The sequence below is a fragment of the Leucoraja erinacea genome, chromosome 24 (assembly GCF_028641065.1).
Source record: "Leucoraja erinacea ecotype New England chromosome 24, Leri_hhj_1, whole genome shotgun sequence".
NCBI classification, from domain to species: Eukaryota; Metazoa; Chordata; class Chondrichthyes; order Rajiformes; family Rajidae; genus Leucoraja; species Leucoraja erinaceus.
Genome location: NC_073400.1, coordinates 12,914,546 through 12,940,572, shown reverse-complemented (window position 1 = coordinate 12,940,572; position 26,027 = coordinate 12,914,546). Strand labels below are relative to the sequence as shown.

The window sequence follows — 26,027 nt, the reverse complement described above, 5'->3', positions numbered from 1 at the left end:
GTTGAGACCAATAATCAGATCAGCCACGTTCTTGTTTAAAGTTTGAGGGGCTTTTATTCCTCACGTTCTCATGTTTATGAGCTGGGAGGAGTGAAGAGTTGAGATTCGAGCCCAGGATTAGATGTCTCGTGAACCTTTCTGTTCACATTCAATACTTCAATAGTGCTTTATTGTCACTCGTGCAAAACACAGTGAAATTATTTTTGAGTCTCCATATTTGACGCCATTGCCAAAGTCCGACCCGTGCACTGGGTCTTATGGAGCGGAGCCCGATCCAGGCGAGTCCTTGTTCAACGTACTGATGTTCCTCTTCTGGAATTCTCTGCCACAGAAGACAGTGGAGGCACTGGATGTTTTCAAAAGAGAGTTAGATATAACTCTCAGGGCTAACGGAGTCAAGGAATATGGGAAAAAGCAGGAACGGGGTACTGAGTTTGGATGATCAGCCATGATTATGTTGAATGGCAGTGCTGGCTTGAAGGGCCAAATGGCCTACTGCTGCACCTATTTTCTATGTTTCTCGCCCAGTCACCTTTGTGCCCTGGGGGCACGTCCCGCAGCCGACATTGAGGGTGTGGGAGGTACGACTCCAGTTCCCATTGCAACCGGCCTTGCTCCACACGACCGGCTCCGGTGCTCTGGTCTTCAGGGGATGAGCAGGGACAGGGCTCCGCGGATTCCCCACTGCAGGCCGCGGCCCGCCGGGTCTTCCCGTGTCCGGCCCTTTGGGTCTTCCGGGCGGCTTGGCAGCCCGCGGCGGGTGAGCCAGGCCTGCTGCCATGAATGGCCACGGCTCGCCGGGATCCTGCTGCCAGTCGGATGGGAATGTCGGGATACATCCTCAGTGCTGCTGTGCTGATACTGGGCCAACCCGTCAACACCAACAGGTGGCAGAACAAAAACAATACTTGAGCTATATACAGTCTTGAGATCTCAAGGACAGACAGAGACAGCTGCGATGGAAAGTAGCTTTACTCTAATCTCTTGCATTGTTTTGCCTGCTTGTAAGGAGACACTGGTAATTGTAGATCACAAACACATAATAACATGATAATCGATCCACAAGAAGTTATGGAGGGAGCTGGATATAGCTAACAACAACACATTTGTTTAGATTTATTGCTGCTTTTTAGAATCCTTTTCTTGACAACTTTATGCTATGACTGCACCTTAGGGCTGAGTTTTAACATCCTGGGAATGGTGTCAGTGGAGATTGAGGGTGGCACAGATGAAGTTTTAAGGGGAACTTGAAGGGGTTTTTGTTTCTAACTGGCCACTGCACTAACATTATTGAAAGTTTTCCACACTAACTAGGCTCAGAGACAATATGTCAGCTTTCATGACACAGTTCTGCGATTCAGTGCTGCAGCTAATAGAACTGCTGCCTCACAATGTCAGAGACCCGGGTTCAATCCTGATGTCAGGTGCTGTCTGTGTGGAGATTACACATTCTCCCTGTGACTGTGTGAGTTTCCTCCAAGTGCTCCGGTTTCATAAAAACATAGAAACATAGAAAATAGGTGCAGAAGTAGGCCATTTGGCCCTTCGAGCCTGCACCGCCATTCAACATGATCATGGCTGATCATCCAAAATCAGTACCCCGTTCCTACTTTCTCCCCATATCCCTTGATTCCGTTAGCCTTAAAACTATATCTAACTCTTTCTTGAATAGCACTATGGGGGATCGTTTTTGCACAAATTGCACACAGCGCAGACTGGAAGTGGTCAAGTTGAGAGTTTTAGTATTAGTATGGGCCAAACATGGGCATGAGGGACTAACATAGATCGGGCATGGTTAAGTTGGGCCGAAGGACTGTTTCTGTGCTGTATGACTCTAATATCTGGTTATGTTCCACAACTCGTAAAGTGGTCACAACTAATATTAAATATGTTAGCTCCCTTGTCTAATAACAAAATTTTAAAAAATAACAAAACATATAGATCCAAAGTAACTGGACAATCTCAGTGTGTTTTAAGCATGAAACAAACTGCTGGAAGAACTCAGTGGGTCAGGCAGCATCTGTGGAGGCAGAGGGATGGTCGATGGTTTGGTTCAAGATCAGAGGAATCGGGGACCATCTCTCTCTGCCTCACAAATGCTGCCTGACCCACTGTGTTCTTCCAGCAGTTTGTTTCATGTTTTTTACTGCAGATTATAGCAACTGCAGCATCTTGTGTCTCTGGATGTAAAGCCACACGGAAGACCATCAAGCCGGTGGTTTCCGATTCATCGGACGGGGACGTCTCACCACCCGTTCGAGGCAGAGACAGCCACCTGAGCCGCATGGAGCGGCTCGTGGAGCGTATGCTCCAGCGAGACGTACTTCGTGAGGAGCAGTTTCGCAGAGGGAGTTCAGGCACTCGTGCCACAGTGCCTCGTGCACTGGCCATCGCTTCTCCCTCATCCGAGGGCAGCCTTGGCGACCAGGGCTGGGCTGGTCAAGAAGAGGGGTCAATGGCTGAAGAAGTCGGGAGTATGCCAGGGGTACAGGAACAGGAAGAGCTGCTGGGTGTGGTAGACCGCTATGTGGCAACCCCACGTTAAGGACTGGGACTGGGACTGGGATTGTCAGAAAATACCATCAACACCATGACAGCATCCCACCGAGTATCCACAAGAAAACAGTCCTTGTCCAGCATCAAAAAGTGGGAGAAGTACTGCTTGGATACAGGAACCACCTATTCAACCTCAACAGTTACCAATGTACTGGAGTTCCTGGCAGCCCTTCACCACAATGTAGGACTCAGCTACAGTGCCATCAACACAGCTAGAAGTGCTCTGTCTGCCTATTTAACACAGGCACCAGGACAACAGGCCATGGGGTCCCACCCCCTGGTGGTCAAACTCATGAAGGGAATTTACAACTCTAACCCTCCCAGAACCAGGTACACCCAAATTTGGGATGTCAGTGTGGTCCTGACATACCTCAGGGGATGGCCACCAGCCAGGTCCCTCACCCTGGAACAATCTACGCTCAAGACTATCATGCTGATGGCACTTGTATCAGCTCAAAGGGTCCAGTCACTACACCTTCTACGACTGGACAACATGATCATAGCTCCAGACCAGGTCTCTTTCGTTATCCAGGTACTGGTCAAACAGAGCAGACCAGGAACACCTAACCCAGTCATGGAATTCCGGGCTTACCCGCCAGAACCACGGTTATGTGCCATGACCCACCTACTGTCCTACATAGACACAACCAAAATACATCGAGGGAGTGAAAAAGCCTTATGGGTCAGTCACAAAAAACCTTATGGTCGGGTGACGAGCCAAACCGTCTCTAGATGTCTCAAGCAGGTGCTGAAAGCTGCTGGTATAAACACTAACATGTACAAATCTCACTCCACCAGGGCAGCATCCACGTCGGCGGCCAAAAGAATGGATGTGCCAATGGACCACATCCTGGCTACAGCAGGGTGGTCGGGGGAAAGAACGTTCCGAACTTTCTATAATAAGCCGCCGGCAAAACCTGCTTTATTTGCAGAATTTTTTTTTAATTTAAGCCCAGGGGAGCAATTTAATTTATTTTGTTGTTATTGTTAATAAATACCATTATTGTTTTTACGAACAGTTTCATTGGTTGATTACGATAACACACTTCCTCCCTCAAGAACTTCGGCAGTGAGTGAAGTGCGAACTGTTACACGGTTTGAAATCACAGAGCTTTAAAATCTTCACGTAGTCACTCACGTGACTCCGAAGTAAAATAGTAAGATTAAAGGAGAACTTAGCAGTTTGAAGTTTGATCTGCATTTTATGAGGAGTTACGATGAGGGATTACGTGCCCTCCGCTCCCACCCTCAATAATATGGGTCAAACTGATAACTGAGGTCTCCTTTTCTTTACTATTTTTATTTCAATAACTGTGTCTGTCTGTGATTCCACACCGCTGCTTTGAAGTATGTCGCGCATGCGTGCTGAATGGGTTCTTCACGTAATCCCTCATCGTAACTCCTCATAAAATACAGATCAAACTTCAAACGGGTAAATTCTCGTTTAATCTTACTATTATACAGCTGAGTTGTAAGCTGTCCAAGCGAAATATGAGGTGTTGTTCCTCCTGTTTGCATTTGGCGTCACTCTGAAAATGGAGGAGGCCCAGGACAGAAATGTTAGTGTGGGAATGGGAAGGGGAATTAAAGTGTTTAGCAACCGGGAGATGGCGTAGGCCAAGTTGGACTGAGGGAAGGTGTTCAGTGAAACGATCGCTCAGTCTGTGCTTGGTCTCGCCGATATACAGGAGTGCACACCTGGAACAGCGGATACAGTAGATGAGGTTGGAGAAGGTGCAAGTGAACCTCTGCCTCACCTGAGAGGACTGTTGGGGTCCCTGGACAGGTTGTGGGAGGAGGTATACAGACAGATGTTGCATCTCCTGTGGTTGCAGGGGAAAATATCAGGGGAGGGGGTAGTTTGGGTGGGAAGGAATGATTGAACCAGGAAGTTGCGGAGGGAACAGTCTTTGCTGAAAGCGGAAAGGGGTGGAGTGGGATGATGTGGCTAGTGGTGGGATCCCCGATGGAGGTGGCAAACATTTTGGACAATTAAGTACTGTATGCGACGCCTGGTCAGGTGAGAAGTGAGGACTCGGGGGACTCTGTCCCTGTTACAATTGAGGGGAGGAGGAGCAAGAGCAGTGCTGTGAGGTACCGAGGAGACATGTGTGAGGGCCTCATCTATGATAGAAGAGGGGAACCCCCATTCCCTAAAGAATGAGGACATCTTGGATATCCTGGTTTGGAACACCTCATCTTGGGCACAGATGTGGCGTAGACGGATGATTTGGGAGTAAGTAATAGAGTCTTTACAGGAGGCAGGGTGGGAGGAAATGTAGTCACAATAGTTGTGGGAGTCAGTAGGTTTATAATAGACTTCAGTCAATAGTCTATCGTCTGTGATTGAGATGGTGAGATCAAGAAAGGGGAGGGAGGTGTTGGAGAATGAATGTTAATGAAGTCCATGAGTTCTGCATGGGTGCAGAAGGTAGTAAATTGTATTAAAATTGTATTAAAACAATTCAACAAATTCACCATCAATAGTGTCACCTCCCTCAAACAGGTGACCATATACCCGAATCAGAAGCCATGGATGAACAGCGAGGTCAGGCTACTGCTGAAAGCACGGGACACCGCTTTCAGGTCAGGCGATGCTCGAGCCTACAGTCCATCCAGGGCTAACCTGAAGAGGGGCATCAGGAAGGCCAAGCACTGCCATAAGCTCAGGATTGAGGAGCACTTCAACAACAACTCCGACCCCCGACGCATGTGGCAAGGCATCCAGGCCATCACGGACTACAGACCCTCCAACATCACCCCCACATCCAGCGACGCCTCCTTCCTTGAGGAGCTTAATCACTTCTATGGCCGCTTCGACAGGGACAATCTAGAGACAGCCATCAAGGCTGTGCTACCTGCCGATCACCAACCCCTCACACTCACCCTCTACGACGTGTACGTGGCACTGAGTAGGACTAATGCACGTAAGGCTGCTGGCCCTGACGGCATCCCCGGGCGCGTGCTCAGGGCCTGTGCTGCGCAGCTGACAGACGTCTGGACTGACATCTTCAACCTGTCACTTGCCCAAGCAGTTGTCCCCACTTGCCTTAAAGCCACCTCCATCGTGCCAGTGCCAAAACACTCCACTGCGGCAAGCCTCAACAACTTCCACCCAGTTGCACTTACCCCCATCATCACCAAGTGCTTCGAGAGGCTGGTCCTGGCACACCTCAAAAGCTGCCTACCCCCCACACTGGATCCCTATCAGTTTGCCTACCGCAAGAACAGGAGTACGGAGGATGCCATCTCAACGGCACTTCACTCCGCCCTCTCCCACCTCGACAACAGAGACACTTACGTAAGAATGCTGTTCATCGATTACAGCTCAGCATTCAACACCATTATTCCATCAAAACTGATCACTAAACTCGGTAACCTGGGCATCGACCCCTCCCTCTGCAACTGGATACTGGACTTTCTAACCAACAGACCCCAGTCTGTGAGGTTAGACAAGCACACCTCTTCAACCCTCACCCTGAACACCGGCGTTCCTCAGGGCTGTGTGCTGAGCCCCCTCCTCTACTCCCTCTTCACCTATGACTGCACACCTGTACATGGTACTAACGCCATCATCAAGTATGCAGATGATACAACGGTGATTGGCCTCATCAGCAACAACGATGAGCTGGCCTACAGGGAGGAGGTCCAGCACTTAGCAGCATGGTGCGCTGACAACAACCTGGCCCTTAACTCCAAGAAGACCAAGGAGCTCATTGTAGACTTCAGGAAGTCCAGAGGCGGCACGCACACCCCCATCCACATTAACGGGACGGAGGTGGAACGTGTTTCTAGCTTCAGGTTCCTGGGAGTCAACATCTCCGATGACCTCTCTTGGACCCACAATACCTCTACTCTGATCAAGAAGGCTCATCAGCTTCTCTTCTTCCTGAGGAGACTGAAGAAGGTCCATCTGTCTCCTCAGATCCTGGTGAACTTCTACCGCTGCACCATCAAGAGCATCCTTACCAACTGCATCACAGTATGGTATGGCAACTGCTCTGTCTCCGACCGGAAGGCATTGCAGAGGGTGGTGAAAATTGCCCAACGCATCACCGGTTCCACGCTCCCCTCCATTGAGTCTGTCCAAAGCAAGCGCTGTCTGCGGAGGGCGCTCAGCATCACCAAGGACTGCTCTCACCCCAACCATGGACTGTTTACCCTCCTACCATCCGGGAGGCGCTACAGGTCTCTCCGTTGCCGAACCAGCAGGCCGAGGAACAGCTTCTTTCCGGCGGCTGTCACTCTACTCAACAACGTACCTCGGTGACTGCCAATCACCACCCCCCCCCCCCCCCCCCCCCCCCCCCCCCCCCCCCCCCCCGGCCTCCCCCACATCAGGATTATTTCCTGCATCTAAATCGTTTGCCAATGTCGCTCTTCAAATGGAGATGCTAAATGCATTTACGTTGTCTCTGTACTGTACACTGACAATGACAATTAAATTGAATCTGAATCTGAATCTGAATCTGAATTTATTACTGCCACGTTTAACTAACTCCTGCTGAAATTAAATGAATTACCAGCAGGTGGCGACTGTGCAGTTTACCGAGGATATTCTCGTTTTGTTTTCTTCTCTTGAATAATCGGATTTCAACATGGTTTCCTGGCAGAGTAATTATGAGAACTAAATTCCTGTGCGGAGGCCAATCAGATCAAATTTCGGACCTTTAGAAGCTCAATGCCCCTGAGTGAACGAGCGTCACTGATTTCCAACAGACCAAAAAAGGGAACAGGTCGTGTTTGTCAAGGGAACCCTGTTCTCTCCCTATTGTCCTGGCCTGCACTGGTGTGCCACCTATTGGCTGATTCCAAGTCACTGCTTGCTTACACCAGACCCCTGGTTGCGGCCTCCCCCACATCAGGAACATATTTCCTGCATCTAGCCTGTCCAAATCCTTAAGAATGTTATATGTTTCTATAAGATATCCTCTCATCTTTATAAATTCCAGTGAATATCATAATCATAGTCACAGTCGCCAAGTATGTTTTGCAACATACGAGGAATTTGATTTGCCAGACAGTCAGTCATACTAATAAAAAGCAACAGAACACACATACCACAGTGACTCCTCCACATTCCTCACTGTGATGGAAGGCGAAAAAAAGTTCAATCTCTTCCCTTTGTTCTCCTGCGGTCGGGGGCCTCGAGCCTTCCGTTGACGGGGCGATCTTAACTCGAGTAACCGGCGGCGGGCCCTCCGCATTAGGGAAATTAAGCTCCTGCACCGGGGGATCACAGCTCCCTGTGCTGGGCAATCGACCCCGGTTTGGGGCTAGTCGAAACCTTCTGCGACTTTGGAGCTCCCGACTTGGTCTCTCCCGAGACTGCGAGCTCCGAGTTGTTAATGTCCGCAGGCCGTGGTTGGAGCATCAATCCCTGACAAGGAATCGGCTCCGATGGTAAGTTCACGGCCCGCGGTGGGGCTCAAAGTCAGTCTTGAGCAAGGCCTCCAGCTCCATGATGCTAGGCCGCAGAGGGACCGGAGATACGACCCGGAAAACAATCGTATCTTCGGCAAGGTAAGGGATTGCAAAAAAATTCCCCCGACCCCCTCCTCCACCACCCACATAAAACAAACCACAAACTTTTAAATCACACTAAAAATAAAAAAAAGACGGAAGGACAGACAGACTGTTGGCAAGGCTGCCATCACGGCGCCACCCGGTGGTCACCCTAAGCCCAGTCAATCCATTCTTTCATCATATGTCAGTCTTGCCATCCCGGGAATTAACCTGGTGAGCCTACGCTGCACTCCCTCAATATCAGGATTGTCCTTCCTCAAATTAGGTGACCAAATCTGCACACAATATTCCAGGTGTAGTCTCACCAGTGCCCTGTACAACTGCAGTAGGACCTGGAGTCACACAGCGTGGAAACAGGCCCTTCGGCCCAACTCATCCATGCTTCCCGAGATGCCCCATCTAAGCAAGCCCCATTGCCACATTTGGCCCAAATCCATGTAAACTTTTCTAGCCATGTACCTGTCCAAATGTTTTTTTTAAATACTGCCTCAATTGCTTCCTCCAGTAGTTGGCTCCATTCACCCACCACCCTCTAGGTGGAAATGTTGTCCCCCAGCTTCCTACAAGATCTTGCCCCTTTCACCTTAAACCAATGTCAAGTCAAGTCAACTTTATTTGTCACATTCACATACAAGATGTGCAGTGAAATGAAAGTGGCAATGCCTGCGGATTGTGCAAAACAACAGAACAGAACAGAACCAGTATTTACACTTAACAAAAAGACACAACAGTAAATTAGTCCCTGGTGAGATAAAGAATTTACAGTCCTAATGGCCTGTGGTTCTTGATTCCCCCACGCTGGGTTATTGAGTTTGTGCATTCACCCTTATCAATTCCCCTTGTGTTATTATACATCTCTATAAGATCATATAGATAAGTGGCACAGTGGCGCAGCTAGTAGAGCTGCTGCCTCTAAAAGCCAGAGACTCAGGTTCGATCCTGACTTTGGGTGCTAGCTGTGAGGAGTTTGCGTGTCCTCTGTATCGCAACATGGGTTTACTACAGGTGCACCGGATTCGTCCTAAACCCCAAAGATGTGCGGGCTTGTTGGTTAATTGGCCTTTGTAAGTTGCGCCTTGTGCAGAGAGTGGGAAAGTGGGATGACTAAAGGCAGGAAACATTTTCCCAATGTTGGGGCAGTCCAGAGCCAGGTGCCACAGTTTAAGAATAAGAGGTAAGCCATTTAGAACGGAGATGAAGACACACCTTTTTACACAGAGAGTTGTGAGTGTGGAATTCTCTGCCTCAGAGGGCGGTGGGTCCAAGAGAGAGCTAGATGGGGCTCTTGAAGATAGCGGAGTCAGGGGATATGGGGAGAAGGCAGGAACGGGGTACTGATTGTGGATGATCAGCCATGATCACATTGAATGGTGGTGCTGGCTTGTGGACCATATGGCCTACTCCTGCACCTATTGTCTATTATCTATTGTCTATTGACATAGAACTCGTATGAATGAGTGATCAATGGTTGCTGTATGGTTTCTATGCTGTATATCTAAACTAGGCTAAACTAAAACCTCCTGCACTCCAAGGAATAAAGTACTAGTCACTGCTTATTATTCCTTTAATACTTCCTGATATCAAAACAGCGTTTAACATACTAAATAAATTCCTCCTCATCTCCTTTCTAAAGGTATGTCCTTTTATTATGAGGCTGTAGTCTCTTGTCCTAGACTCTCCCACTAGTGAAAACCTCCTCTCCACATCTATTCTATCCAGGCCTATCATTATGCGGTATGTTTCAATTAAATTTCCCACCCTCCCTCATCCTTCTAAACTCCAATGAGTACAGGCCCAGAGCTATCAAAAGCTCATCATACTTAAACCCAATCATCCCCGGGATCATTCTCGTAAACACCCGCTGGACCCTCTCCAATGCCAACATACCTTTCATCAAATATAGGCCCAGAACTGCTCACAATAATCGAAAAAGGGTCTGGCCTGGCCAGTGCCGTGACATTAAAACTAACCTTGCATTTGCCTTCCTTACTACCCTCTGGCTAAACTCATTCCTCCTCATCTCCATTCTAAATGCACGTCCTTTTATTCTAAGATTGTGCCCTCTGGTCCTAAACTCTATAACATAAGGGTTCCAATGACCCTGTGAATCCTCAAGATCACTGTGAACGTCACTAACTAGATGCACCAATAAATGGTTCATTGTGTGCTTGCTGGTCCCAAGTCTGTAAGGGTGAGCACATCACTATTGCTGAATCAACCCTCCCAGGCCAACAGTTACCAAGTGCCTCAGCTGTTCCAGAAGGGAAACTAATTTTCCACCTCCACAAATCCTTTCAAAATCCGGAGTTCCCTTCTACGGAAGAAACGAGCAAAAATGTAACTCACACTGTTTCCGATTATGCCGTGCTTCCTGTCTTTATCAGAAACCCCCCATATATAACTGTTTACATGGTCTGAACAAAAGGATCATTCATCCCTCAATCAGCAAATGTTTGACAAGACTGTTCACAAAGGCAACACAATGTTGACCTACATCGCATTGTTGTAACTACATAACTAATGCAGTTTGTATCAATTCCATTTAAATATTCCGTGTGAGGTTGCAATGGGAATATTCTAACCTTATTTGAAATTACAGTGTGTATCACAATCCTGTTATGAGTTTTAAGACCTCATGGTAAAAATAAATCTTAAGAGTACCTGCTTTTCTGTAATGTTCTGAGAATGCAATCTCTTTTTCATCCCATCAATTATACTTCTTGCTAAATTCTTTCATCTCATAATAGAATTACAATTACAGAGAAATGTGAGGTGGTGCATTTTTGGATGTCTAACAAGGGCAGGACCTACACAGTGAATGGTAGGTCTCTGGGGAGTGTTGCGGAGCAGAGCGATCTAGGAGTACAGGTGCATGGTTCCTTGAAGCTCGAGTCGCTGGTAGATAAGGTGGTCAAAAAGGCTTTTGGTCATTGGCCTTCATCAATCAGAGTATTGAGTATAGTTGGGAGCCTATGTTACAGTTGTATAGATGTTGGTGAGACCGCATTTAGAGTATTCTGTTCAGTTCTGGGCACCATGTTATAGGAAATATATTATCTAGCTTGAAAGGGTTCAGAGGAGATTTACGAGGATGTTGCCAGGACTAGAGGGTCTGAGCTATGGGAAGAGGTTGAGTAGGCTGGGTCTCTATTCCTTGGAGTGCAGGAGGATGAGGGGTGATCTTATAGAGTTGTATAAGATCATGAGAAGAATAAATCGGATAGCTGCGCAGAATCACTTGCTCGGAGTAGGGGGACGTAGGCTCAAGGTGAAGGGGAAAATATTTAATAGGGATCTGAGTGGTACCTTTTTCACACAAAGGGTGGTGGGTGTATGGAACAAGCTGCCAGAGGAGGTTATTGAGGCTGGGACGATCCCAACATTTAAGAAACAGTTAGATAGGTACATGGATAGGATAGGTTTGGAGGGATATGGACCAAACACAGGCAGTTGGGACTAGTCTAGTTGGGACAAGTTGGTCAGTGTGGGCATGTTGGGCTGAATGGCCTGTTTCCACACTGTATCACTCTATGACTATGACTCTAATAGATTTGAGTTTTAGTTTGTTTGAAATAGGATTCCGGGTCGTGTTATGACAGAACCTAAAACATAGAAAGGTAGAGCACAGGAAAAGGACCTTTGGCCCACAATGTCCGTGCCGAACATGATGCCAAGATAAACTATTATTCCTCTGCCCGCGTGTGATCGATATCTCACCATTCCCTGCGAATCCATGTGCCCATCTAAAAACCTCTCAAATGCTACTGTCATTTCTTCCTCCACCATCACCCCTAGCAGCAGGTTTCGGGCACCCACAATCCTCTGTGTAAAAGATGTGCCCTGTACATCTCCTTTCAACTTTGCCCCTTCCACTTGAAAGCTAGGCCCTCTAACCTTTGACATTGCCACCCTTGGGAAAATGTCTATCCTATCTATCCCACATTTATAACCATGGATATTTTTACACAATGTATTATTCTCCGTGGATTGTCACCTTGTTGTGGCGGAGAAGCTTGTGTGGTCCTGAGATCCTGAGAGCGATGCCGTCTGGAACTATGCTCCTGGTAGGGCCACCCATGGCGGTAAGGTCGAGGGGGAGGAATCTGACAAAGAGAAATCCAACCAAGACCTCAATGGTGGAACAGGCGGAGGATAATGGCTGACCTAAGTGGAGCGTCACAACGGCTGGGAAGGCGGATGAAGGCTGCAGGAGAAAAGGGTCTCCGGTCGTCTTGGACACCATGCCACTGGATCCTGACCCAGATCTGTCAAGGACCTTGTGGTGGCTGTCTGTGCACCAGTCTCCCCACGTTAAACAAAGTCACGCACAGGCGTCCTCCAACTCAGGAGACACCCATGGTCAGCCATGACCGAGAGCGGCTGAAGAAGAAGAAGAGTTTAGATGAACAAAATTAGTAATAAAGCTGTAAAATTAACAAGAGTAGTTTAGTTTAGTTTATTGTATATTGTCACGTGTACCGAGGTAATGTGAAAAGGTTTTGCTGCGTACTAACCAATCAGCGGAAAGACAATACAGTTTCCACCCCTTTACTTTCAGTCTGAAGAAGGGTTCCGACCCGAAACATCACCCATCCTTTTTCCTCCAGAGATGCTGCCTGACCCTCTGAGATACTCCAGCATGTTGTATCTATCATCCATAATGTACAGATACGTATAAAGGGAATAACGTTTAGTGCAAGATAAAGTCCAGTAGAATTTGACTAATCTGATGGTCTCCAATGAGGTAGATATTAGCTCAGGACCATTCTCTAGTTGTTGGTAGGATGGTTCAGTTGCTTGATAACAGCTGGGAAATAGGATTGTATTGGTTGCCTGATAACAGCCGTGTAAATTCACCACTGTGTGAACAATGCATATTTTATATCACATTTGTTCTTTTCTGATCTCCAGAATACGTTTACTTCTCAGGATGGTATTTTTATGTCAGGGTCTATGATGCAGCATCCATGGACAATGAACATATTGCTGTGTTGAGGGAAGTAGACAACTTCAGACGTCAGTTTAACCTGACAGCTCCATGCTGCCGAAACCATCAATAAATAGTGGCGATTGATTTGCAGGATCTATTTACATCTGGACACAGTTGTGTTTGCTGCCAACATCTGCTCATTCACCAAACATCTGGCCGTGAGGCGGCATTAACCCATTCATTCCAGACTTGTCAGGTAATACGGCAGAGGAAACTTCAAGGAAGAAAATACCCCCTGAATCAACAGAGGAAGCATGAGGTAGAGAGGCCGGTGCAATGGTGCAGCTGATAGTGTTGCTGCCTCATGGCACCAGAGATCCAGGTTCGACCCTAATTCCAAGTGCTATTCGTGTGGAGTTTGCATTTTCTCCCTTTGACCGCGTGGGTGTCCTCTGGATGCTCCTGTTTCTTCCCACATCCCTCGACCTGTGGGTTTGTGGGTTAATTGGCCTCTTTAAATTGCCCCTAGTGCGTAGGGAATGGACTCAAAAGTAGGATGACATGGAACTAGTGCGAATGGATGTTCGATAATCAGCATGGACTCTATGCACCAATGGGCCAATGCTGTATCCATGCTGTATCTTGCTGTATCTCCAGGCTGTATCTTTCAATTAAGTTCAATTCAAATACAATATCTCACGAAATAAATAATTTTGTTCATCCCTACCCTTTTTAAAGGCACTAGAGGACATATTTTTTATTAGCATCGTTGTAGTGCATGATTATTTTGAATCTTTCAGCATTCACTTTTGTTTCATTGAATTTGATCAAGCAAACGTCGACCATTCAGCCCAATTGATGTCGCTTCCACAAATGTCACTGTAAACTCCTCTGTTCTCTTCTCCTTTTGTGTTTACTTACACACCCCCCCCTTTTAATCAATATAATCTAGTATAAGAAATGTCAAGGACAGCGCAGTGGTGCGGCTGGTAGAACCGCTGTCTCACGAGCAGACCATTCAGCCCAGTTGCTTCATGAAGTTGTTTACACTTCCACAAATGCCACAGAAAACTCCTTTAGTTTAGTTTAGTTTAGTTTAGAGATACAGTGCAGAAACAGGCCCTTCGGCCTGCTGGGTCCGTGCCGACTAGCGATTCCTGCACACTACCACTGTCCTGCACACTAGGGACAATTTCTTATACCAAGCCAATTAACTTACAAACCTATACGTCTTTGGAGAGTGGGAGGAAACTGGAGATATCAAAGAAAACCCACACAGGTCACGGGGAGAACGTACAAACTCCGTACAGGCAACAGCTGTAGTCAGGATCGAATCTGGGTCTCTGGCACTGTAAGTAAGCAACTCTACCGCTGTGCCACCGTATCGCACTCTATTCTCCATTCTCAAGATAGACTCAAAATGCTGGAGTAACTTAGTGGGACAGGCAGAATCTCTGGAGAGAAAAAGCGGGTGATGTTTCGGGTTGAGACCCTTCTTCAGACTTGTCTACACCTCCGTCTTCTGCCACGGGACATCCAACCTTGCTTCCAGAACTGCCAGTTCAGACCCAACCCGGATTGCAGGTACCGACAGTCCGTCGATGTGCTCCACTATTCTCATCTCCTTTTGTGTTTACCTACACTTTCTTTCAGTCCTTGAAAGCTAGTCATCCACCCACCCACTCACTCATAATCAAACTGAATTCCATTTCCAGCAGAGTTAAGTAATTAATTACACTTTTGAAGAGAGAAGAGGTGTCTCTTCTGGGCAACAGTCACCTCTCACTCAACCACAGTTTAACTGATCCTTCAACACTTTACTCTGTGGAATTTGCCACAGATAAACTGGCTGCTTTGCTTGCTGACATATCAACACATTGTCGAGACTGCAAACATTGACCGTTATTGCTGTGGGGGCAGTCAAGAGACAAGAGTGTTTTATTACCATATGTTCCAACATGAAACAATGGTGTTCTTACTTGCAGCAGCACAACAGATATATAGGCATCATGCTCTGTAAAACCCATTGTAAAAAACAAAAAAAGGTTCAGTATATATATATATATTTTTTTTTAAACTTCTACAGATGTGTCGTAGAAAGCACTTTATTGGGATGCATCACAACAAGGTTTGAGAACAGCTCCACCCAAGACCGCAAGAAATTTGGCAGTGGTGGACATAGCCCAGACCATCATACAAACCAACCTCCCTTCTATTGACTCCATCGACACTTCGCACTACCTAGGCAAGGCTACCAGCATAATCAAGGACCAGTCTCACTCCCTCTACTCCCTTCAAGATAGCTGGAGTAATTCAGTGGGTCAAGCAGCATCTCTGGAGAAAATGGATAGGTGACATTTTAGGTTGGGACCCTTCTGCAGCCAAAGAAATCTGAAGAAGGGTCCAGACCCGAAACGTCACCAATCCACTTTCTCCAAAGATACTGCTTGACCTGCTAGGTATAAACCGGCATCTGCAGTTCCGTTCTGTTACACCTACAGGTATTACTAGGCAGGCTTTGTCCTGCCTTTCCTATCTTCCGGCTTTCTCCCCCTCCCACCATAATGAGCCTGAAGAAGGCTCCTGACAAAAAAACGTCAGCTATCCATGTGCTCCAGAGATGTTGCCTGGCCCATTAGGCTTTTCCAGTACTTTGTGACCATTCTTTTAACATTTAAATGTAAGATATTGGCATTAAGTCCCTTGTAACAATTTGCAAGGTGATTCTGACACTGCATTTACACCATGAACGTTGATGTGTTACGCTACGGGACCAAGCAGATGGGGGTATTATGGGCTTCAGAGAGTGTCCTTCTATTGTGTGAACAGAATGAATCTTATCTTGGAATTTACAGTGTTAACTTAACGATCCCTCAAAGCTCACAGTGTAAATATAGTCCCAGTTTGGGTTGGGTCAGAATCTGGGCTCCAGAGGTTAAAAGTTCCAAACATTTCTAAGGACCTCCAATAGTGTTTGCTTTCGCAAAATTGTAGTATGACATGTAATTAGCAGTAAATTTAGAGCAGAAGGCCTTTTTGAGATCTCTTGGGCATTGTTGGTTGTCAGAGCATTCTTGCGTAGGTGGATTTGTTAAGCATTCTTCCCAGTGAATGACAAATATATTTTCAAAAACCCGTTTGTTATTTCCTGCTGGTGTTTTCGGTATTTCAAATGCCGAAATGATACAGTGTTCCCATTTATTAATAGATAAGTGTAGATTAAATTGAACGAGATAACATATGATCAACATTTTCCATTCACAGTCAGCTCATGTCTAACCGAAGAATTAAAAATTAAGATAACTTTTTTGAACGTGCTGGTTTGGTTGTGCATTATTTATAAAAAGACAGAAAGTGCAAGTATAACTCAGCAGGTCAGACAGCAACACTGGAGAATATGGATAGGTGACATCAGGCGGTGGGGGATGGGGGGGGGAAGAGATTTAATAGTAATCTGAGGGGTAACTTTTTCACACAAATGCACAGAATGCACAGTCTTGGAAATCAAGAACCAGAGGACATAAAGTTAACCTGAGAGGGTAAAAATCGAATAAGATCTTTAGAGGCATCTTTTTCACACATGGGTGATGGGTGTATGGAACGAGTTGTTAGAGGAGGTAGTTGAGGCAGGTACTATCACAACATTTAAGAAACAGTTAGACAGGTGCATGGATGTGGGCCAAACGCAGGCAGGTAGGACTAGTGCAAATGGGCATGTTAACCAGTGTGGGCAAGATGGGCCAAAGGGCCTGTTTCCACACTGTAAGGCTCTCGGACTATATGACCCTTCTTCAGACTCAACACAGTATTTTCCCTGCTTTAGGATTTACTCTAGCTGCCATAGTCTTCAAAGAAACATGACCCAGTGACAAATCTTCACGTATGCTCTCACAGCCAAAATATTTAATGGTATCTTGCCTGATCCCGTCTTCATTTGACGTCCTTATAGCTATGGCCTGTAGGGTTGGACATTTGTCTGGCCCAAGCCTATGCTGTATCTAATGACATGAGCCGGTTCTTGACAGCAAGTCAAGAATTAAGGGAATCAAGTGTGTTTTATTGTCACATTTATTGAAGAGGAACAATGAAATTCATACCTGCAGCAGCCCAACAGGGTTGTAAACACAGTGCTCAATAGATAACATAATAAACAAACAGAAAAATAAAGTTCAATAAATAAAAATTACTATCTGGTGCTAAAAAACAACACAAAGCTCCAAGTCCCAAGTTCCTAGCTCAGAGTTTAATTCTTAGTGTTCAATAGTATAAGTCGTTGGGAACTAGCTGTTTCTGAACCTGGATGTTACAGTTTTCAGAATCCTATCTTCTTCCCAATGTCAGGAGTGAAATGAGAATGTGACCAGGGTGATGTGGGTCCATGTTAACGCTGGCTGTCTTTTTTGAGACCACACCTCCTGCAGATCCCTTCGATGGTGGAGAGGCCAGTACCCGTGATGGAGCTGTGATTTAATTCAGAAATAAGAGGTGTGGAAGGACTTGAGAGTGCTGGTGCAGGTTTCCGAAAAGGTTAATGTGCAAGTCAAACCGGTAGTGAGGAAGGCAAATGCAATGCTAGCATTGATTTTAAGAGGACTAAAATATAAAAACAGGGATGTAGTGTTCAGGCTGTATAAGGCACTAGGCAGGCTGCATAAGGAATGTTGTGCCCCGATATCTGAGGAAGGATGTGTTAACATTGGAAAGGGTCCAGAGGAGGTTTACGAGAATGATCCCTAGAATGAGTGGATTAACATAGGATGAGCATTTAACAGCATTGAGCCGGTAATGCTGGAGTTTAAAAGGATGGGGGGGGGGGGACCTCATTGAAACATACAGAATAGTGAAAGGCTTGGAACGAGTGGATGTGGAGAGGATGTTTCCACTAGTGAGAGAGTCTAGGACTAGAGGGATTAGCCTCAGAATAAAGGGACATACTTTTAGACAGGAATCAACAAGTCAGAGGGTGGTGAATGTGTGGAATTTATTGCCACAGAACGCTGCGGAAGCCAGGTCAATGGATGTTTTGGTAGATTCTTGATTAGCAACACTTTGAAAGATTGTTCCTCTTACTGAGAGTGGACTTTCCCCTTGCAAGCTCCTTCTGATTGAAATATGATGAACAAAATAAAGATTTATTATATTTGCAAAATCAAGGGTCAAAAGTGGACTAATCTCCCCAGCTATATTTCATCCGTTTAACTGTCAGGCATATCTGCTGTAAAAACAAGTTTTTTTTTTAGTAACCTATTTGTTTTTTCTTCAGAGCTTTATTTAACTACAGGAAGGAATGCAAGTTAAATTAATGGAACAAAATGTCAGTATGTCGTGGGAAACTGCCCAACATGCCCGAAGTGGTTGAATTAACTGTGGTTTATGAGCTCCAAGGTTATCAAGAGAACTAGAGATACAGGTTAAATAACCAACCTATGAACCAAATGCCATGTAACCCAGCGGGACTCAGAGTTATATGAGAATCTGGAATATGATTGCTCTCGAAAAAAATCTCTGAAATTGAAAAACTAGTTTTAACTCACATTTTACCAATTCCTCAACCTGGAGGACATACAAATGCAGAACTTTGATTCACAAACTCTAGAAAAGGAGTTGCGACACATTCCCTGCATTCGTTTCACAAAAGTGATTTTCAACCTAGTCCAAATAGCTCTCTCCTCTGGTTTCACAGCAAGGAAAGGAGAACATGCATCATTGCCTCTCCATCTTCCATTGTGTTTTGTTGATCTTAGCTATGTGATCGTTCACAACATGAAAACAAGGTAGTAGCCTGCTTTATACATGGCTTTTATTAGTTAAAACACAGCCATATGATATGAGCAGCTGACTTTACAAAATTGAAATTAGTTAAATACCCTCTGCACGTCTTTCTTCCCCCCTCTCTCCCCCTCTCTCTCTCTCTTTCCCACTCTCTCTCTCTCTCCTTATGATTAAAAGCTTTGCTTGAACATTGGACTAGATTGCCTCTTAAGGGCATGACATTACAAATGCTACCTACCCAGATTGCTTAAAGTTATTCTTAAGCGCTGTTTCAATTGCAAATCATCTCAAACCTGTTTTTGATAAGGAAAAGGTATATATTTTTGTTGTTAAACCACATACTGTTCACAAGTACTCCTACGCAATTGACATGAACTGCCCTCAATGTGGGCAAGATGATATGTTTTAATAGGTGTGTTATTTACAGAGCGTTCAGCAACTGTAATTTATATGGGAAATGTCAAATGGGTTAACATCACTGTTTAATAACAGATTCTTCTGTTTCAGTGGGAGGTAAATGGTCTCCCTCCCTTAAATGAAATGGCCACTGAGGGGTTGACAATGAGTAACACAGCTGGGTTACACTTCATATCTAAATTACACTGGCTGTGTGGGAGAAATCATTCGCACATCTACTGCAATTAAAGGATGAAAATAATCAAAGATAAAAACAAAATGTTTAAGAGCTAGCCATAAGGAACTGTAGATGCTGGAGTCCCTCAATGGGTCAGGCATCATCTCTGGAGGATGAGGTTAGGTGATGTTTCAGGTCAGGAATCTTCTTCAGTCATTGTCGCAGGGGGAGTAAAAGCTGGAAAAGGAGTGGGGGAGCGAGACAAACCCTGGCAAGTGACAGGTGGATACAGGTGAGGGCGTTCTTTTGATCAACAGATGGGTGAACATAGTTGGAGATGGAAAGGAGGCAATAGGAGTCTATGGTGCCAAAAGGGTGTTGATATGGACAGAAGAGGGAGGAAAGAGGTGAAATGTAAAGCACAGAAAGTGATAATGCGTTGGCAGGAAGTGCAGATGCTGGTTTACACCGAACATAGACACAACCAGGACAGGCACCATCTCTGGAGAGAAATGGGTGATGTTTTGGGTTGGCACCCTTCTTCAGAGAGCATCATGGAGTCATCTATACACATCTATACACATAAATATATAATAATATATATATATATATATATATATAATTACACCATAAGTGGCAGAATCGCTGGGAACTGCGATACAGAAGGATCTTGGTGTGCAAGTCCTGAGCTCTGAAAGTGGCAACACATGAAGAGATGATAAAGAATTCTTGCGACACGCTTACCTTCATTGGTCGGGCATTAGGTTGAATAGTTGGGCAGACTGTAGCTGCAGCTGTATAAAAATTAGCTCAGGCCACTGTTCCCTTTGCCACACTATACTTTAAATGTGTGTGAACCAAATGTAGGGGCTTTGGAGAGGCGGCGGAAATGGTTTACCCGGATATTGGCTGGATTGGAGCGTATTAGCTTAAAGGAGAGTCTGGACCAACTTGTACTGTTTGCTCTGGAGTGCTGGAGACTGAAGGGGCAACTTCACGGAAACCCAGGCGGTCATGGTTGGAACGTGAAAATGCTGCACAGTCAGAACCCGAGGTTGGGATTGAACCTGGGTCTCTGGTTCTGTGAAGCTGCAGATCTACTAACTGCATCACTGTGCCTGTCCCCTCAACTCACTCCCACCTGCTCTCTCTTCCAATCCTCCAATGTCAATTTCATTGCCTGATAACAGCTCTTCTCTCTCTGATGCCTCCCGATCTGTCCACAAAACCTTCTCTGATGATCAATGTGCTGCCAATTCCCCTCAAAAATTCTTCACCTCTATCTGGAACTGACTGTTCCTTTTCCAGTTCTCAGAATACATCCAGACTTTTAAACAGTGTATTAACCTTTGATAGCTATTTTAGGAAGCATTCCTTCCTCTTTTCATTAAGCCACTATCTTTATTTGATTGCCTGGACCTTGACTTTGTATACAAATTTGTAAGAACAATTGGATCATAAAGGGATTAATTGCAACTGTTGTTTTGCCATGTTACCACCACACTAATTATCAGCTTTGCTGGAACTAATCTTGTGTTTCTAAATATTACTTTGGCAAATATCTGCACAATAAGGGAAAACATATTCAGCTGGCCACATGGGAGTACTGCTCAGTGTTTTTAAGAAAAATACAATAAACTGTGGATTATTACAAGAGGTCATATGTATATATATGTATATATACACACACACACACACATAGATATGTGTGTGTATATTTATATATATATGACCTCTTGCAATAATCCACAGTTTATTGTATTTTTCTTAAAAACACTGAGCACTACTCCCGTGTGGCCAGCTGAATATTATATATATAGAAACATAGAAACATAGAAAATAGGTGCAGGAGTAGGCCATTCGGCCCTTCGAGCCTGCACCGCCATTCGATGTGATCATGGCTGATCATCCAACTCAGTAACCCATCCCTGCCTTCTCTCCATACCCCCTGATCCCTTTAGCCACAAGGGCCACATCTAACTCCCTCTTAAATATAGCATATATAGTATATATATATATATGTGTATATGTATGTATATATATATATATGTATGTATGTATGTATATATATATATATATATGTGTATATATATATGATATATATGATATATATATATTTAGTCTATTGCACTAGAAGAATTAAGTCTTTAACATGGTATTACAGACAAAACATTTCTTAGAGATATACAGCCAGATTGCAGAATGATGTAAAGGCAACAGGGTCTCAACCTGGAACATCACCCATTCCTTCTATCCAGAGATACTGCCAGACCTGCTACTTCGCGGATTAGGTCACCCAGGTGGGACAGGCCCTTTACAGAGATGTAAAGGGCCTCTCACACTTGGGTGACCTAATCCGCGAATTCTGGCGAGCCTTCATCATAGTCGAAGGAAGGTCGATGGGAGGTCTAAGGAGATCGAAGGAGGTCGTCTTCATTCTCCACTATTCGATGTCCACGTTTCCAGAAGTTAGTTGTAGCTAGACGTAGCTAGTCAAAACTTGGCTTCTACATAGTCGAAGGAGGTCGAAGGAGGTCGAAGGAGGTCTTCAACATGTCATTTTTTAAAATTAGTCTAAACTCGTCAATTAGGTCGCCCAAGTGGGACGGCCCCTTAACACACCTAAACTAAACCTAAACTGCTGGAGTAACACATTGAGTCAGCCAGCATCTGTGGGAGGAGATGAACCGATGATGTTTGGGTCAACCCAACCTGAAATGGCGTTTGTCCATTTCCCTCCTAGATGCTGCTCGACCCACTGCGTTCTGCTAGCACTTTGTTTTTTCTCAAGTTCCTCTTGTGTCATGTGTCTCCATGATGTTGAGTTTGTAGCATGCTGTTGAAGTCATTCTCCTTATTACATTGTATTGCATCAATGCATAAATATAGTTTTATAATCCGGATCTCCACAGAATTTGTATTAGGTGTTTTGGGTGAAGCTAACAATGCCAATGAGATGTTATAGTGACTTTCATAAGTCAGTGCACGTTAATCTTAAGAATGTGTAGGAAAAATCTGCAGATGCTGATTTCAATCGAAGGTAGACACAAAATGCTGGAGTAACTCAGCGGGACAGGCAGCATCTCTGGAGAGAAGGAATGGGTGACGTTTCGGGTTGAGACCTTTCTTCAGACTGATCTTAAGTATGCAAGAGAAAACAATCTTATTATTCTAATGTAATAAAGCCTGCACAAAAAATTCAAGAACACGTTTTCAATCAAGGAAAATGTTGTTAAAAGTGGAACTCTCTGCAGGGAGAAAATGATTAAATTAATTGAGTGCTTTGGATGCATACAACTCAAACCTGCTGTCATGGTCTTGTTTGTTTTTTAATCCCTTTTTGTTAACAGTTGCTAATTTCTTTGAATTAACAAACATCACATACATTCTTCTACATATGAATTTTATCCATCATAACCATGTGTTTCAAGCGTGCTTCTGAAATATTATTTTGGATCTTTATCAATACAAATTCATTCCTTATGTGCATGGGCAAGTCAAGTGGAAATTATTTATTAGCTTTTGGCACAAATTTTAATTGGGAAATATGTATTCTCTCATAGTATATTTTCTCCAACTACCCCAGTTTCCTCCCACACTCCAAAGACGTGCAGGTTTGTAGGTTAATTGACTTCAGTAAAAATTGTAAATTGTCCCTAAGGGGTAGGATAGTGCTGATGTACAGAGTGATCACTAGTCGGCATGGATTCGGTGGGCCAAAGGACCTGCTTTCACATTGTACCTCTAAAGTCTCAAGTCTAAAGTTGGTTGGAACATTTCCTGTATTGTTACCATGCCAACTCGTTATAATAAATGCAGGTTTTTTAACTCTGTTTGTCCTAGTCAAAAGATTGCAAAGTTTTGAACATCTGGTACCGCATTTAGACATTATCAGCGGAGTTGTCCACACAAAGACCCTCAGGAGCCACAGTGGAAGGCAGGTTGCCATCTGTGTCAGAAATCTGGAGGGAACGGAATTAGATTCCTCTACAGTACAAAGTATAACGTTACTGGTTAGATTGTCTGCATCACAGATGCTTCTGATACAAAACATTTGGCAGAGTATATGAAGAGTGAATAAACTTTCCATTCACACTTTTATTTAGGATTGGATTATACATTTTAAACATTAACAAAAAATAGATTAGAGGTCAACATTTTTATGTTGGGCCAAATTCCAAATCCTGGCTCTGATTTCTCCATAACACATCCTCAATTCCTAAGTTATTATGAACCCCCCAATGTTTTCTAACCGGTGCTCATCATGAGAAACAGCATATGGTCTATTACAATGTCATTAACATAAGTATTATAAGAATAGAAGGAACATAATATATGGTGAGCTTTTGACGGCTCTGGGCCTATACTTGCTGGAGTTTAGAAGGATGAGGGGAAACAACATTGAAACTTACCTAATGGTGAAAGGCCTGGTTAGAGAGGTTGTGGACAGGATGGTTCCACTGGTAGGAGAGTCTCGGACTAGAGGGCACAGTCACAAAATAAAAGGAAGTACCTTTGGAACGGAGAGGAGGAGGAATTTCTTTAGTCAGAGGGTGGTGAATCTGTGGAATTGCCGCAGGTGGCTGTGGAGGCAATTGGTATTTTTAAAATAGAGATTGATTAATTCTTGATTAGTATGGTTGTCAAAGGTTATGGGGAGAAGGCAGGAGATGAGGTTGAGAGGGGAAAATGGATCAGCTATGAATGAATGGTGGAGTAGACTCGATGGGGCAAATGGACTAATTAGAAAAATAGAAAATAGGTGCAGGAGTAGGCCATTCGGCCCTTCGAGCCTGCACCGCCATTCGATATGATCATGGCTGATCATCCAACTCAGTATCCTGTACCTGCCTTCTCTCCATACCCCCTGATCCCTTTAGCCACAAGGGCCACTTCTAACTCCCTCTTAAATATAGCCAATGAACTGGCCTCAACTACCTTCTGTGGCAGAGAATTCCACAGATTCACCACTCTGTGTAAAAGATGATTTTCTCATCTCAGTCCTAAAAGACTTCCCTCTTATCCTTAAACTGTGACCCCTAGTTCTGGACTTCCCCAACATCGGGAATAATCTTCCTGCATCTAGCCTGTCCAATCCCTTAAGAATTTTTCTAAGTTTCTATAAGATCCCCCCTCAATCTTCTCAATTCTAGCATGTACAAGCCGAGTCTATCCAGTCTTTGTTCATATGAAAGTCCTGCCATCCCAGGAATCAGTCTGGTGAACCTTCGCTGTACTCCCTCTATGGCAAGAATGTCTTTCCTCAGATTGATGATCAAAACTGTACGCAATACTCCAGGTGTGGTCTCACCAAGACCCTGTACAACTGCAGTAGAACCTCCCTGCTCTTATACTCAAATCCTTTTGCTATGAATGCTAACATACCATTTGCTTTCTTCACTGCCTGCTGCACCTGCATTCCTACTTTCAATGACTGGTGTACCATGACACCCAGGTCTCGTTGCATCTCCCCTTTTCCTAATCGGCCACCATTCAGATAATAGTCCACTTTCCTGTTTTTGCCACCAAAGTGGATAACCTCACATTTATCCACATTATACTGCATCTGCCATGCATTTGCCCACTCACCCAACCTATCCAAGTCACCTTGCAGCCTCCTAGCATCCCCCTCACAGCTAACACTGCCCCCCAGCTTTGTGTCATCCGCAAACTTGGAGATGTTGCATTCAATTCCCTCATCCAGATCATTAATATATATTGTTCTGCTCCTATGACTTATGAACAGAATGAAAATGTGCAGAGTGTGGGAATGTAATTACTTTTTAAATAAATGTGTTGGCATTGCAGGAACAGGCATTTCATATATTTTGTATTGATGCACATTAATAAATTAGTTACTTCCCCACTTAAACTCACGAGTGTATCTCCCTCCCCTTCTTTCTTTGTTCTCTAGTTCGTGCCAGATTAGTTTTCCACAAACACAAAGAAACTGCTCACCAAGTGGCCATTCTCCACAGATGAATGGCAACCAGCCAACTGAATAAAATAACTCTCCCGCTCTTTGTCTGGCTTCTGGACTCTGTTTGTGGCTGCGATGTGGCTGCTTTATTCTAATCCTCCTTCAATAGTTCGAGCGGAAGTATAGGTGACCTATCACTAACTTAACTGAAACCAGAAACCTAATTAAGTGTCAAAAGACAATGACTTCATAGACAACAGCCAATGCATTGATTTATCCATGAGGAGACATAACAACAATGACATCCATTCGGCAAAGTACCACATAATAGACACCAACTAAATTAAAATGGATCGACTTAGAAGGACTGTAAATTACCATGGGATGGAAAGCAGGGAACAGTGATGAATCAATATTACTTTACCTGAGTCGAATGATTTTACATTAAAGGATCAGTTCTGCAATATTTATTGGCCAGCATGGTCTGGTAACCAGGACTTCAAAGGCAGCACTAGGATCGACATTGGGCAGCACTACAGGGACCACTCGGGTTGACATTTAATTTCCTATTGCCTGTCAACTATAGCAGTTGCCAGAAACAGATACTCCTCTTCGCCTACTACAATAGGTGACTTACGTAAACCCGAGCTTACATAAACAATTCTGTACTCATTCCTTGGTGCAACCAAGGCAGTTTGTAATTTCCACAACACTGTACTATGAGTTTAAATCGGAAACAAGCCGGCAAT

At 44.7% G+C, this 26,027-nt stretch overlaps 1 protein-coding gene across 1 annotated transcript in view; it reads right to left on the bottom strand.

Moving 5' to 3' along the window:
• Window positions 1-7,778, bottom strand: part of tnni1b (troponin I type 1b (skeletal, slow)) — a 55,340-nt gene extending 47,562 nt beyond the window's left edge. Inside the window, exon 1 of the mRNA XM_055654543.1 lies at window positions 7,618-7,778. Within this exon, the coding sequence (XP_055510518.1) occupies window positions 7,618-7,763 (146 nt within the window). The 5' untranslated portion in view covers window positions 7,764-7,778. The remainder of the gene's footprint in view (window positions 1-7,617) is intronic.
• Window positions 7,779-26,027: the final 18,249 nt, after the last annotated feature.